Source organism: Aythya ferina (genome assembly GCF_964211825.1).
Source record: "Aythya ferina genome assembly, chromosome: Z".
NCBI classification, from domain to species: domain Eukaryota; kingdom Metazoa; phylum Chordata; class Aves; order Anseriformes; family Anatidae; genus Aythya; species Aythya ferina.
In genome coordinates, this window is record NC_140299.1 from 19,934,918 (window position 1) to 19,948,465 (window position 13,548).

Here is a 13,548-nt window from a genome sequence, read left to right on the forward strand (position 1 = left end):
GTTTTGGATATCTGTCAATGAAATTAAAAACCTGCAATGAAAAAATAAAATTACTTTTCATTTTATGAAAAAAAAATGAACATAGTTTCATTTTTCATGAATTACTTTCATTTTATGAAAATAGAACGTCTTATATACACTTTAGTCCGTACTCCTATCTTCTTTATACAATTTGCGTATGTCACAACTCCTGCAGGTGATTTACTTTAAGCAGCATATACCACACACACAGCAGTGCGAGGTGCAGAGACAGACTGGCTTCCACACCACCTTGGCCACCCCACCCGCCTTCTTCTCTGTCCTGGTGGCATCCAGCCTGTGGCAAACATCCCAAACTGCTTGCCTTCACTGCTCACACCTACGTTTCATCTTCACTGCTTCATCAGGGGGGAACAAACCAAATCTTAAATCCGAATACAACACTGATCATACACTTTCCTACCTGTTTGGGACCTGTAAGATTGGGCTTATAACCAAGGACTAGAGGATACGGATATGGGAAAAAAAAAAAAAAAAAAAAAAAAAGGCCGAGAAAGATGCTTAGAACATCTTGGACAACAGAGACAGGCCCGGGGGCAGATGCAAAAGGCGTGCTGCTTTTTTGGCGAGGTCTCGGACGGCCTCGGTACCACCGCACGTGCCACCACGGCGGCGCGACCGTTCCTCAAAGCCCTGCTGCGAACCAAACACAAGCCAAGAATGACAGCGTGAGCACGGAGAGCAGAAAACGGCGGCGAGGAGCCCCGGGGGCTGACCCTGCCCGGCGCAGGGGCCGCAGCGTCGAAGCCCGGCGCAGGCGGCCGCGGGCCGGTGCCGCCCGCACCGCCGGCCCCTGCCGCACGGCACGGGAGCGCTGCCCGCCCGGCCGAGCCTTCCCCGGCAGCCGCTCCGGGGCTCCCTCCCCGCTCTCCACCTCCTCACGCAGCATGGTGGGAGTTGTAGTCCTTCCCCTCCGGCACGCCGGCGGCGGGCGCTGGGGAGCGGTGCGGAGGGGACTACATCTCCCGGAGGGGTGCCGGGGGGAGAGGGACGGAGGGGCGGTGCGAAGGGAGGAGCGGGGACAGCTCCGGTGCTGATCGCGGGGCGGGCTCGCCGGCAGAGCCCGGGCGGGCGGCGGGCGGGAGCGGCAGCGGCAGCGGGGCGAGCTGCGGCCGCGCCCGGCCATGAGGCACGAAGCGCCCGTGCAGGTCGGTGGGGACGGGGGGCGGCGGGCGCAGCGCGGCCGGGAGGGGCGGGTAGCAGCGGGCAAGGGTCCCCGGGGGGCGTGTGGGGACCCCCGTGGGGACGGGGCAGCCGGCAGCCCGCTGTGGGGCGGGGGGCTCGCTGCGACCCCCGTCCCGCTACCCCGGGAGGGAAGGAGGGCAGCGGGGCTTCGCACCCCGCCAGTGTCCACGTGTGGGTGTCGGGTCTCGGTGGGGTGAGCACACGGGGCCCCGCCGACACCCTTCGTGCCCCTCGACGTCGGTGGCGGCTCCTCGTGTGGGTGCTGGGTTTTGAGGATGGGGTGTTTTGGGATCCTGTCTGGGAGTGCGGGATGTCGGCGAGGTGTCCCCTCCGCCGGTTTGCTCCAGGAGCAGTTATCCACCTGCACCAGGAGAAGGTGGCTCGGTGTGAGGGCTGGGAGCAGCAAAGAGGTGGCCCCTTTTCAACCATTTGGCATAAGGGAAAGCATAGTGCCCCGTGAGACACAAATCATGTAGGGGCACTGGTGACACTGCGTGCGTCTTTGGGCAGTTTCTGGGTAGTTGCTTCAAAACAGTTTACACTGTGTGGCCAGCCATGCGCCAGCTATTTCTTAGGGCTCCTTTCACGATGTCTTGCAGGGGCTCTGGGGGCCCCAGGCTACACGCTCGAACACATGACTGTTTTTTAACAGAAGATCAGTCATGTTGCTGGTGGATTGGTAACAATCAATCCCACTGTTTTTGTACAATGCAAAGAGCACTTTCGCAGTCAGCAGTGATTTAAGTTATGAACTGCAGCCCTGTTAGCTAATATTTTTCATGCTGGATATCTGCTCTGGCAATAATAGAATATCAGCTTGAAGGGAGGATCTGCAAGCTCTTCAATATGCATGCTCAAAAAGACGTCTGAAACCTTAAGTTACGCAGATGTGGCATTGGGTTTCTGTGACTTTGGATAGAGAATGATCGTCTCATAAATCTTTTGCAGAGCAATTGCTTGGATGTCACATGCTGAAACCTTTCAACCAAAGCGGTGCACTAGAAATAAGCCACTCTTCAGTAAAAATGTCTTTCAGTTTTCTGGTTGAAGAACAGCAATAATTAGGGTGCTAGGCATTTAAATGCCTAGTTCTGCATGCTCCATGCATGTGTTGGGAATATTTGTTTAGCATTTGCCTTTTATTTACACATGCTTATTGAGATATCAAAGTTATGTTTAGCAGGCATTGGCTTTGGAGAGTCTTTCATAAAAAGCAGATTTTGCTAGTAAAGGATGAAAAATACAGATTGGTCACTTGCATTTGACGTTTGACAGGTGTTGAATGCACTGGCACTGCTACATACGTGTGGAAACAAGGTGATGGGACATTAAAATAAAATCTGAGGAAAGTAATGTCTAGTTAGAAAAATATATGTACTTGACATATCAGAAAACTGCTGCTTGTTTTTTATATCTGATTATCAGTACAAATTGAATTATTGTTTAATGTAATTGAATAAAAGTCAGCAGAAGGCAGAGCTTTAGTATAAAAAGAGACAGCAAAGAGCTTTAAAGACACAAAAACTATAAACTCCACTTTTTCACAACTGGTGATACAGCCAAGCGATGTCTATTTTTTAACATATTGGATCCAAAATTATAATAAAAAATCTGGATTTTTCCAAGACATGAAAATGCAGCCTGGTAGATAAGGTTTGATTTCCTTTTGTAGTTTCTTTTTTTTTTTTTTTTTCTTGTGCTTGCACCATTCCCTGTGTATTTGCATATTTTTCTTATTAAATATTTGAACAAAACAATATTTTATTTTGGGGTCTTCTTTCTAACCATCTTCTCTTTTTCCCACATTGGGCCGGTATGGTTGGTCCTTGTTCAAATATGGTTTAGAACTAGCAGAACTAGTTGCCTGATTTCTTTCTTATGGCTATCTGATTTCCTATTACATGAAACAAGTGTAGTTGCTTGTTTGTACACAACAGCTTTATGGAACAGTCTGTTCTAGAGCTAACGTCTCTCTGAATTGTAGAGCAACAGAACAAGTGACCAAGCACATGTCTTTTGATCATGATGAAAACAAGTCAGAGGAATGTGTAAGCATCATTTTTTCCATTTCCATAAATCAATAATTAAAAAGAAAACTAAGTTAAAATTTTTTAAAAGGATAAGAAAAAGGGCCCATACAGTGGCAGTCTTCCTATGCTTATGAATCCTTTGTTTGAATCTCAAGCTCATGCAATTTCTCTGTGGATGAGAAAGGCCAAAAATTATAAAAGACACAGCTTAAACAGTTCTGTCAGAGAGGGAGTTACCCAGTGCAAAAACTGGCTGTTGTAAACTGCCAGATATTACTGGATCTGGGTCAGAGTTTGTGACTTCTTTTAATCTCTAGTTGTATTTTTAAAGGAAAGTTGTAAATCTGAACAGCACTCATGGTGACGGAGAAGGCTTTGTTTTAAGAGTCAAAAGCAGTGAACTTGATTTATTTAGTTATTTTTCTTTCTGTGAAACACAGATGTGTGTATGGTTTCTGTGTGTTCTTTTAATAACTGGTCTGAATTACTTGAAATGTCTGTGCATCTCTCAGCAGTTTCCCCTAGGGTCTTGACGGTAGTCTGAAAAATGAAAATTCGATGGGAAATTCTCTGTTATTCTCCCATCAATTCACTCTCTCCAAGCTTCACTCTTTTTCTGCTTGTACCATGCACATTTTCCAAATCCCTGCACTTTGCAAAAATCAAAAAGTTGGAATGTGGTTTGGATAACCTGTTCTTAGCATTTATCACAGCATATGGGCATTACTGGTGACAGTTTGTAGAAATTTCCAGAACTCTGCAGACTCTCTTTCACTTGCTGGGGCAAATAATTTCACAGGTCACTAATGCCATAGAGGTAAGGGAATAACAGGGAATGGTAAATAATCTGTAAAGACAATATAAGCATTTCTGATGCTTTGCCAAGGAAATAAATGAGAACATTTTCTTCTGATTTTTCTGTATCCGTTTGTCACTACGTATGGTTATGCCCAGAGAGAAATGGTTTATAACAGATACATCCAAACATGATGGACAAAAGCAACAGCAAGCAAAAAGGGCATTTCCAGATATTTAAGAGGTTAGAAAAATATGATGAAAAAAGCCAAGCCAGAGGTATTAGATGCAGAATTTATCAAGCCAATTCATCTCTATCACTTAGCAGAATTATTAGATTATTCTTGGTTCAAACTAGACGTACTGGCCTATACCAAGCCATTGAGTCCAGAGAGCAAACTTTTTAACCAAAGCACCCTTTTGTTAACTGATCAATCTGCATTTGGAGCCAGTAGTCCTCTTCCTGTCACTAACCCTACTTGGAGGCGTACTGTTGAAGCTTACTCCTTTTCAGGTTAGATATTTTCTAATCTCTATCTCAAAGACACACAGGACCACTTTATATACATTTTGTCTCAATGATCAGTGTCTGCTCCAGGACACATCCATCTGAATAGTTCTCATCCCCAAATGTTTACTCCAGGTTACTATCTAGAGAAACCAGCACACACTTTACTTTTTTTTTTTTTTTTTTTTTTTTTTTTTTTTTTTTTAACTTACATTTCACTCATAGTCTAAGGTCTTCATTCATTTGGTCTTCCCCGTAACCCTTTTCTATATTTTCCTTTTTAAAGTCAGCTTTCATAAACACGTTTGATGACAATTGTTGCTAATGGCATCTCACTAATGCCTTAGACAGGGGCATTAGTATTTCTCTTCTTCTTTTGGCCTGATGCAGCTGCTTTACCGATTTAGAAAATGCACAGTCTCTGTTACATCTCATGGCCCAAAGTGCTGCACTTGATAAGGCTAATGGCAGAGGGCTGTAGCCATCTACTCTCCTCATTCTCTTTCTTACTCCCTGGTAAATCACCATTTATTTTGACTGGAATATCTTGCCTGATGCATCTTCTATTTATTCTTTTCAGAGCTGTACCATTTTGGTGACTTCTTGACGTCCTGTGTTAGACTAACACACCTAGGACTTTATTTCTGTTTTTGCCAGTATTTGAAGTATTTTGAGCGAGTGGGAATTGGAAATATCTTTCTGAAGCAACTCTTTTCTTGAAGATGGTAAACTTAGGTTAAGGAAGGATGGCTGAGTAATGGAAAATAGCTGAGTAATGCCGTAGCTCACCACAAGTACATGTAGATCACCAGAATTCATGTGCTAGAACTTTGCCAGAACCATTCTTTATGGTACATCGCATTCTGCTGTTCTGGGCAGCTGCCAGCACTGTGGCCACATTCATGCTGATATGAAGTAAGTAGAGCTTCTCTAAAATGTTTTAGATTCTCATCTCCCTATATATTCTCCCAATATTCCCTAACTTGGAATTTTTTATTATTATGTCACTTATAATAAAGCGTTGCGTTTTTAATTACACCTTTCAGATTAAGTATGTTATGCTTACAAATATTTGTGAATATAACCTCATGATACCTTGCAGCAGATAAGCTTCTCCTGATGCTGCCAAGTACATTGGCTGACAAGATGTGCTCTGCAGATGGCTGGCTATCTGTGATTCCAAATAAGTGATCGGTGCTTTGTCCACTGAACTCTGTTAAGACTTATTAATTGGCCAGTTAAAAATTAGATGTTGAGGGTGATCCACAAGGCTTTGCGAGAATTAGGTAGAAAGAAGACATTTTCCCTAGAATTCCCTTTGATCTTTTCCTTTAAGATGTGCCAGTTATTATTATTTTTTAAAAGAAGAAAAAGTAGTTGTGGAAGACACAAAGGAATGAACCTTAGTGTTTTCAATCCCAGCTTTTCTTCTGGCATCCTCTTTTCCAGGGGCAATTAATTCTGCATAGACATCCAGAGTGGAGCACGTATATAAGTTAAAACTGAAGTGATGTGCAGGCCAGGGAGGTCATGGCAAATTGCCCTGCTTAAGTGAAAAAGCTGTTCAAATTAATTCTGTCAAAGGAAAAGGTCCTCTAAGGCCATAAAGAGAAACATAGCCAAGTGTTTCATTATTATCATGAAGGCTTTTTTTGATTTTTTTTTTTCTCAGCCCTGCCCTGTTTTAATCTGTTCTTTTGGGATCAAGGAAGCAGCTGAACATGAGACTTGCAAACTACCTGTGCCTGGTAAAGAGAACTCTGCTTGATGATTAAAGTTGTCTATGCCAATAAATGATATTAATTTAAGGAGCTGAAAGTTGTGCTGTTGTGGTGGTTTCACCCATTTGGACAACCGCTCTCTTACGCCCTCTCCTTATGGACAAGGGGTAGAAAACACCCTGGAAAAGACTCAAAGTTTGAGGTAAGGACAGGGAGATTGCTCACCAATTACTCTCATGGGCAAAACAGGCTCATAGTAGGGAGATTAATGCATTTTATTGCCTATTGCTACCAGAACAGAGCAGAGAGAAACTAAAAGCAAACCATAAACACCTTTCCCCATCCATCCTTTTTTTACCTGCTCCCCTCCAAAGGGCACAGGGGAACAGGGAATGGGGGCTGTGGTCAGTCCCTGATGCTTCATCTCTTCTGCTCCTTCACAGTCCCTCTCTGCCCCTGATCTCCACGGGGTCCCTCCCACGGGATGCTGTCCTTCCCAAAATGCGGGGGCTGCCCACAGGCAGCAGCTCTTCAAGACCTGCTCCCACATAGCTCCATACCACTGGGTCCATCCCCCAGGAGCAAACTGCTCCAGCACGGGTCCCCCACGGGTGGGCAGCAGCTCCCCCCAGACCCCATGCTCCTGCGTGGGCTCCTCTCCACGGGCTGCAGCTTCGGCCCGGGGCCTGCTCCTGCGGGGGCTCTCCATGGGCCGCAGCCTCCTCCAGGCCACATCCACCTGCTCCACCAGGGGCTTCTGCACGGGCTGCAGCGTGGAGATCTGCTCCATGTGGGACTCATGGGCTGCAGGGGGACAACCTGCTCCACCAGAGACCTGTCCACAGTCTTTAGGGGAACTGCTGCTGCCTGCCTGCAGCACCTCCTGCCCTCCTGCTGCACTGACCCGGGTGGCTGCAGGGCTGCTTCTCACTCTTCTCTATCTCCCAGATGCTGTTCCCCAGCAGTATTTCCCACCCCCTCCCCCCTTCTGTTCTCACGAAGGCACAACCAGCATCACTTACTGGCTCTTCTCTAGCCATCAGCGGGTCCCTTTTTGAGTCACGTGGAGCTGGCTCTCAACTGATGTGAACAGCTGCTGGGCTCTGCTCACAGAGACCCCCACTATAGCTCCCTGCTAACAATACCCAATACAGTTGTAAGCGGAGAAGCACACAAAGCCATCCCTTTTTTGTTCTTTGGCCATATTCAAGATGGGGACTTACCTTCTCCCTGGTTTTGGTAAGGATAGCATGTGGTATCTCCTGACTATAGGTTTTCTGACCTTTGTCTTGCGCTTATTGTTCCCCATGGGCTTTTAGGTCTTTCTTGAGTCCACTAGGAGGTGGCCTGAGGCTGCCTTTGGTGCTAATGTCATGTTGGCTGTAGAGATCTGAGTAGGGACTTACTCTAAAGAAAAATGGTTATGCAATGGAAATGGAAATATCCTCTTTCTCTTTAATTTTACTTAAAAAGGACAAATTTTAACTGAAGGGATAACTCACTGTGTTTTACTGAAAGTGTTGCTTCTTTAATATAGCCATTTTATCATTTCAGATGAGAAGTTTGTCAAATTAAAGGTAAAGTTTTTGCTTTCTTGGAAACAGAATATAAGTGAGGTTGGCGTGTTTATTTGGCTTCTGTCAGTGTATGCACTATTTAATTAACAGGCCTGAGTATGGCAATCCTGCTGCTTGTCTCCAACATTGTTTCCAAAGGAGTAACATAACATCAGCATCAGCTTTTTCACATTTCTTTGCTGAATGCCTATATAGTACACAAATGTCTACACAAGTCCTGTCAGGAGTGAACTGACATATTAATACATGGAAATGTCTAGAGTACACTCCATACTTGAAGACAGCAGTTTGCATTTGAGAAGAAGAAGCACTGCAGGGGTATTTACAAAGCCCAAGAAGACGAAGGATCTAGGTTTCCCTTCAAGAAAAATAGAGACTCCTCTAGAATTTCATTTACAGTGGGTGCCTGATGCAGGTGATGTGAATTGTACTCTAAGAAATCTGTCCACGTGCTTTCTATAAAGTGAATGAGCTTTGGGAATATGATTTTAGGAAGTAATGGCAAAGCATTAGCACCAGTGCTGAGTTTGATGTCTCTTCAGGCCAGTGCAGACACTAGTACTTCTCTACAACTCACCTGTGTTTTGGACACAGGAAAGGAGCACTACAGCTGTTCTCAGGAGACTGCCTCTCTATACTGAAGTTAGTCCCTGAATATTTTGAATTATTATCAGTAACTTAGTCCTCTCCTGATTTCCCAGATGGAAGGTAGAGAAACTAGGCCTTTCGCATGCCTTCTGTGTGCCTTCTGCATCTTATAATAGGCAGAAATATTCTTATATCTGAAATAAAAGTTGGCTGCATTTCCATGTTCAACTTGCCCATAATTCTGCCTGTGGTACTGTAGATAATGAATCCTTAAGTTCAAGGCATAGAAAAGATGTTGCTTTTTATTTTTTAATAATTTTTAAAGAACTTTTAAGAAAACTATCACATGGGTAATGCACATAAACACATTAATTTAGAGGAGCACTGAATTTCTTTGCGGGGAAGGACTGTGTTTAAAAGCATCAACAAGAAACATCTTCTTACTCAAGAAGGCTACATAATGTACAAGCTTTGGTGGGACTATTATTAGCATCCAGGTCTCCAGATTCCTCTGCTCACTGAATCATACTGTTTCTGAAGTGTGAAGCATTGAAGTACATAGTGATGAAATATAAGGCACATGAGTCTGGGGCCAGCAAGCTAAAATCTCTCTTCGTAAGCCTTAAGCAAGCTGAAGAAATTACATGGGAGACTTCTTAGGAGATAAAACCAAGAAACAAAATCATTCTTCTTGTTAGAAGTGGTAACTATGGTCTTAGCTACTGCATTACGGAGGGAAGCCAGCAAGGCAGCAGAACAGGCTGTTGGCAAAAGTGTGAAGGCTACACTGGCATCCCCAGCCACTGCACAGTCTTCGATCTGCCAGATTTCATTGACTTGTTGTTGGAAGTCTTATGTAATATCAGTGCTTTGTTCTTTACTACTTTATAGCCTGTTGTGATTAGACTAGCTTAAACATATTTTGATTTTCTTTTTCATATGTTCTGGACGAAATATCACCATATAGTTTTAGTATAAGGGAGAGTAGTAAAGGTGAAAAAGATTTTTTTTCTGTCTTTCACTATAGAAAAGGACGAAATATTACTGATGCATACACTTGGAATATATTTTTTTCTAAAACCTTCTTTGTTGCATGTCTGTGAAAGAAGAGAATAAATATTAAAGACAATGCAAACACAGGATAGAAACAGGTAGATACCCAAGACCACATTTAGTCAAGAATTTTAGTCACAACCAAATAAAAATCAAACGTTCAGTACTGCATTATTTATGAAATATAAATCTTATACCAAATTTCCTGTTAAAAGCTTGCTACTTTCATTGTCTCCTTCAGAAATTTTTGTCCCCACTTCTAATATGCCTCTCCAGTAGCCCAAAGAAGCTGGCATACTGTACTATGAGACAGCAGAATTGACTCAGAAAATGTAAGCAGTAATTGAAATGCTGCTGAGAAGGTGGGTTACAGCCCTTACCCTTCTGCAAGGTCCAGGTTCCAGCTGTCCTCTCAGACTGCCCAAATGCGCTCTGCAACATCTATCTTAGAAAACGTGGATGTGGGCTGCTTTTCCAAAAATCTTTATGGTAGTCTATGCTGTTGGTCTTTATGAAATCAGTGTGTAAATGTAATACCCTTAGTATTGCCAAAATGCAAGAATTTAAAATCCTGCAAGACCTCAAAAGTACTTCAGATTTTTCTTAGAAAGTGTATGAAATGAAACACTACCTAGTTCTGAGGTTGTTACTTTTGCCATCTGCTTTTTGAGCTTTCCAAGTAAAATAGTGGTTGAGTTTTCAAGTTAACCTCTGCAACCCTCCTGAAAGCCAAAGGCATACAATTTATAAACGGATCCTGTGATCTTTGAAGTCTCTAAGGAAGATAAGCTTGATATTTAGCAGTATTCAGTTTTTGTAATCTGTGTTTATTCAGATGCTTTATATGGATTAGAAGCCTTATTTTAAGGACTTAAATTTGAAAACCTTGGCAATTGTCATTTATGATTATCTTGCACCAACATTGCAAATTCCAAAACTGTGTATAATCCGGGAACTGAAAAAAATTAAGACCTTATTTTCGAGGTCTCAATTCATTATATGATGGTATGGTAACTGAAAGCTACTAATAGCAAATGCTGTAGGCTGTAGGCAATACAAAAGGCTGTAGATATTACAAAACACTGTAGCATATTTACAGTAAAATAAATTGTTCAAGAATTGTATCAGATATGAAACAGATTAAGCTTTTGCTTGTTACTATACCTCCTATGTCATAACTCACCAGTGATCTCTGATTTCTTCCTTGTACATATGAAGAAAAGTATCTTTGCCTATATTTTCACCATTTATTTCATTCATCACATTTTCTGGATGTAGATATTTTTAACCATGTACTCAAGAGCTGTCCTAGATTTTTAGAAGGATTTTTCTTTTTTCAGTACCAGTCACTGGTGATGTTTACCTTTGATACATCCTCTTTTGCAACTGCAACTATTACCATGATTACAAGAAATAGGTACCCAAGACCACATTTAGTCAAGAACTTAAAGTCGTTACATAGAAATTACTTAAACCTCTGTGAAATTCTTCAGTTCCTATATGTCTGTTACCAAAATTCCAATAAAATCTAAATGTTTCCAGTTTTATGTGATTCAAGGGACAGTAAATTATTTCTTTTTGTTTTGAATTACAGATGGCATCTGCTCAAGATTCCAGATATGGCCAGAAAGATACATCTGACCAGAACTTTGATTACATGTTCAAACTGCTCATCATTGGCAACAGCAGTGTTGGGAAAACCTCGTTTTTGTTCCGATATGCTGATGACTCCTTTACTTCTGCATTTGTAAGCACAGTCGGGATCGATTTCAAAGTAAAAACAGTTTTCAAAAATGAAAAAAGAATTAAGCTACAGATTTGGGTAAGCCAAGGATAATAGTTCTATAAGTTTGATAGATAACATTTAAGCTGCTGTGGGTTTCCACTGAATGTCATAACCTTTGTATACATATATGGCAGAATAATGAAAAAGAAATTATTTCCTGCATCATTTTGCTGTCTAGAATATTAGAACATGGACAGATTTTTAAGGTATTCCAAGTACAGCAGAGTATGTATTCTGAAATAAATTCCAATAAGAAAACGCACAGGATGACATATATCGATAATCTGTGCAGCCAGGTATAAACTACTGTGCAATATATAGTTTATTGAAAGTGATTCATATTATTACAGATTATTTTGAAGTACCAGTTATGATCTTTTTCCCGACCAAAAGTAAAAATTCATTTAGGAGAAATGATAATGGATGCATAACAGAAGGCATATTTTTTAATTCTGTCATCTACCTTTGTCATCCTGATCACCTGAAACCTCTTCCTTCTTCTGCTGAGGAAGCAAACGTGGAAGGTGAGAGTATAACAGCTGTGTTGTCCCAAAGTACAAAAACTCATGTCCTTTGCCTGCACCTCATGTATGGTACAAAAATGCCAAACTGGAAGAGTTGTGATGCCAGAGAACAGGTGTTCTTCTTTTCTGCAAACGTTTCTCAACAGGAAAGGATAGCCAAAAAGATCTTTATGCAGCAGCTATATCATATCTCCTCATTCTTGGGTGATGGTGATACCCAGCTAGAGGGATTGATAGCAGAGCTTTTAACAATGTTGGACCTGGAGTTAAAATTTGAGGTTTGTGCCATCTTCCTTGGGTATCTGAAGATTTTGAGCAATGTTTCTTTTTCAAGATAACAGCCTAATTAACTAAGATTTTCTGTGCATGAATACAAGTCATTAAAAAATGTATTTAATGATGGGCAGCCAATAGATCTGGTGAAACATCGGGTCAAACAGGACTACATGTAAACTAACCCATTTTAAATGACAGATAAAATTAATTTCTTTTTAATATGGCACAGGTTCCCAGCAATCTCATTTCTTACGAGAAGACTGTGATTAGTAAGGTAAAAACTAAGGTGAATTTCCTAGTTTCCTAGGAAATGTATCTCATTCATGTCATCTCAGGTAGGCTACAGTCCTTGTTATCTCAAATGATTTGTTGTTCTGTGCCCTCTAGGTATTGGAACTCAGACTCCTTACTTCTCAACTTCTCTACCTTTTTAAGCTCAGATACTTGCTGTTATCAAGAGCATAATAGATAGTGCTGCACAGTAGTTAACTGTGTATCATGTGCATGTTTTCACTGCAATAACATGCTCGTTTCATTGTAACAATTTAACGATGGTGATCACATAATAATTCACATTGACATTACCTTATTATTTTTTGATAATGGAACAATAAAATTGTGTTCACATTATAGTCCTTACAGGGTTCTTCTTTTAATTACCAAGTAGCCTCTATGGTAGATTTTATCGTTCATGTGTCTTCTAGCAAAAGCAGCAACATCAGTTTATGATGTTATATTAATGTGATTGCTTTGACACAAGTATATTTCCCACAATGTGTTTTCATGCCAGACTACCAATATGTGCTTGGCTTGAAGCAGTCCATTAATCTAAATGTGTCCAGGGCTATCCATGGCATAGAGAGGATGTAGCAGCTGTATTCTTGCCAGCTGGAATAAACTTCCAGTTCTAGTCGAACGGACATTTGGATAGTCTTTGTATGGCAGCAACACCATCTGAACTGCAATGTTCTGCATACAGGAGAATTCTTGCCTGAAAAAAACTTTCAAGTGAAATGTGTGAAACAAGTAAAAGGTTTCTGTGTCCCACAGGGAGGAGGGAGCAGAGGCTCAGGGTATGGAAAGGACCTTCATGAAAACACCTCTCAGGACATAGGGTTAAGGGAACAAGACTTCAGGTCTTACTTTCATTCTAAAGCTTTTTACTCCAGCCAGCACTGCTTCTTGGTTTTGTGTTTGTTTGTTTGTTTTTATTTTTTTTTTTTACGTTTGTTTTTCCCATTGCAATTTTAATGCCAATTCATAAAAGCCTTGTGATTGCCAAATAAATTGAAATTACAACAGCTCACTATTGCTGTTCACACTTTTTAGATGGAAAATTAAGTGTTAGAATATTATGTTGCAGTTACACTTTCTAGAATAAATCTATTGACTGTTGCACCCCTGGGTCCTTAAATAAAATCGGTTAAATATCTCAGCAATCTATTCCAGTGCACAAAATCTGAAAT

The 13,548-nt window shown here is 41.6% G+C and overlaps 1 protein-coding gene across 1 annotated transcript in view; it reads left to right on the plus strand.

Moving 5' to 3' along the window:
• Positions 1-1,116: 1,116 nt before the first annotated feature.
• Positions 1,117-13,548, plus strand: part of RAB3C (RAB3C, member RAS oncogene family) — a 142,297-nt gene continuing 129,865 nt past the window's right edge. The window contains exons 1-2 of the mRNA XM_084503805.1: positions 1,117-1,187; positions 11,091-11,318. Of these exons, the coding sequence (XP_084359931.1) occupies positions 1,164-1,187; positions 11,091-11,318 (252 nt within the window). The 5' untranslated portion in view covers positions 1,117-1,163. The remainder of the gene's footprint in view (positions 1,188-11,090; positions 11,319-13,548) is intronic.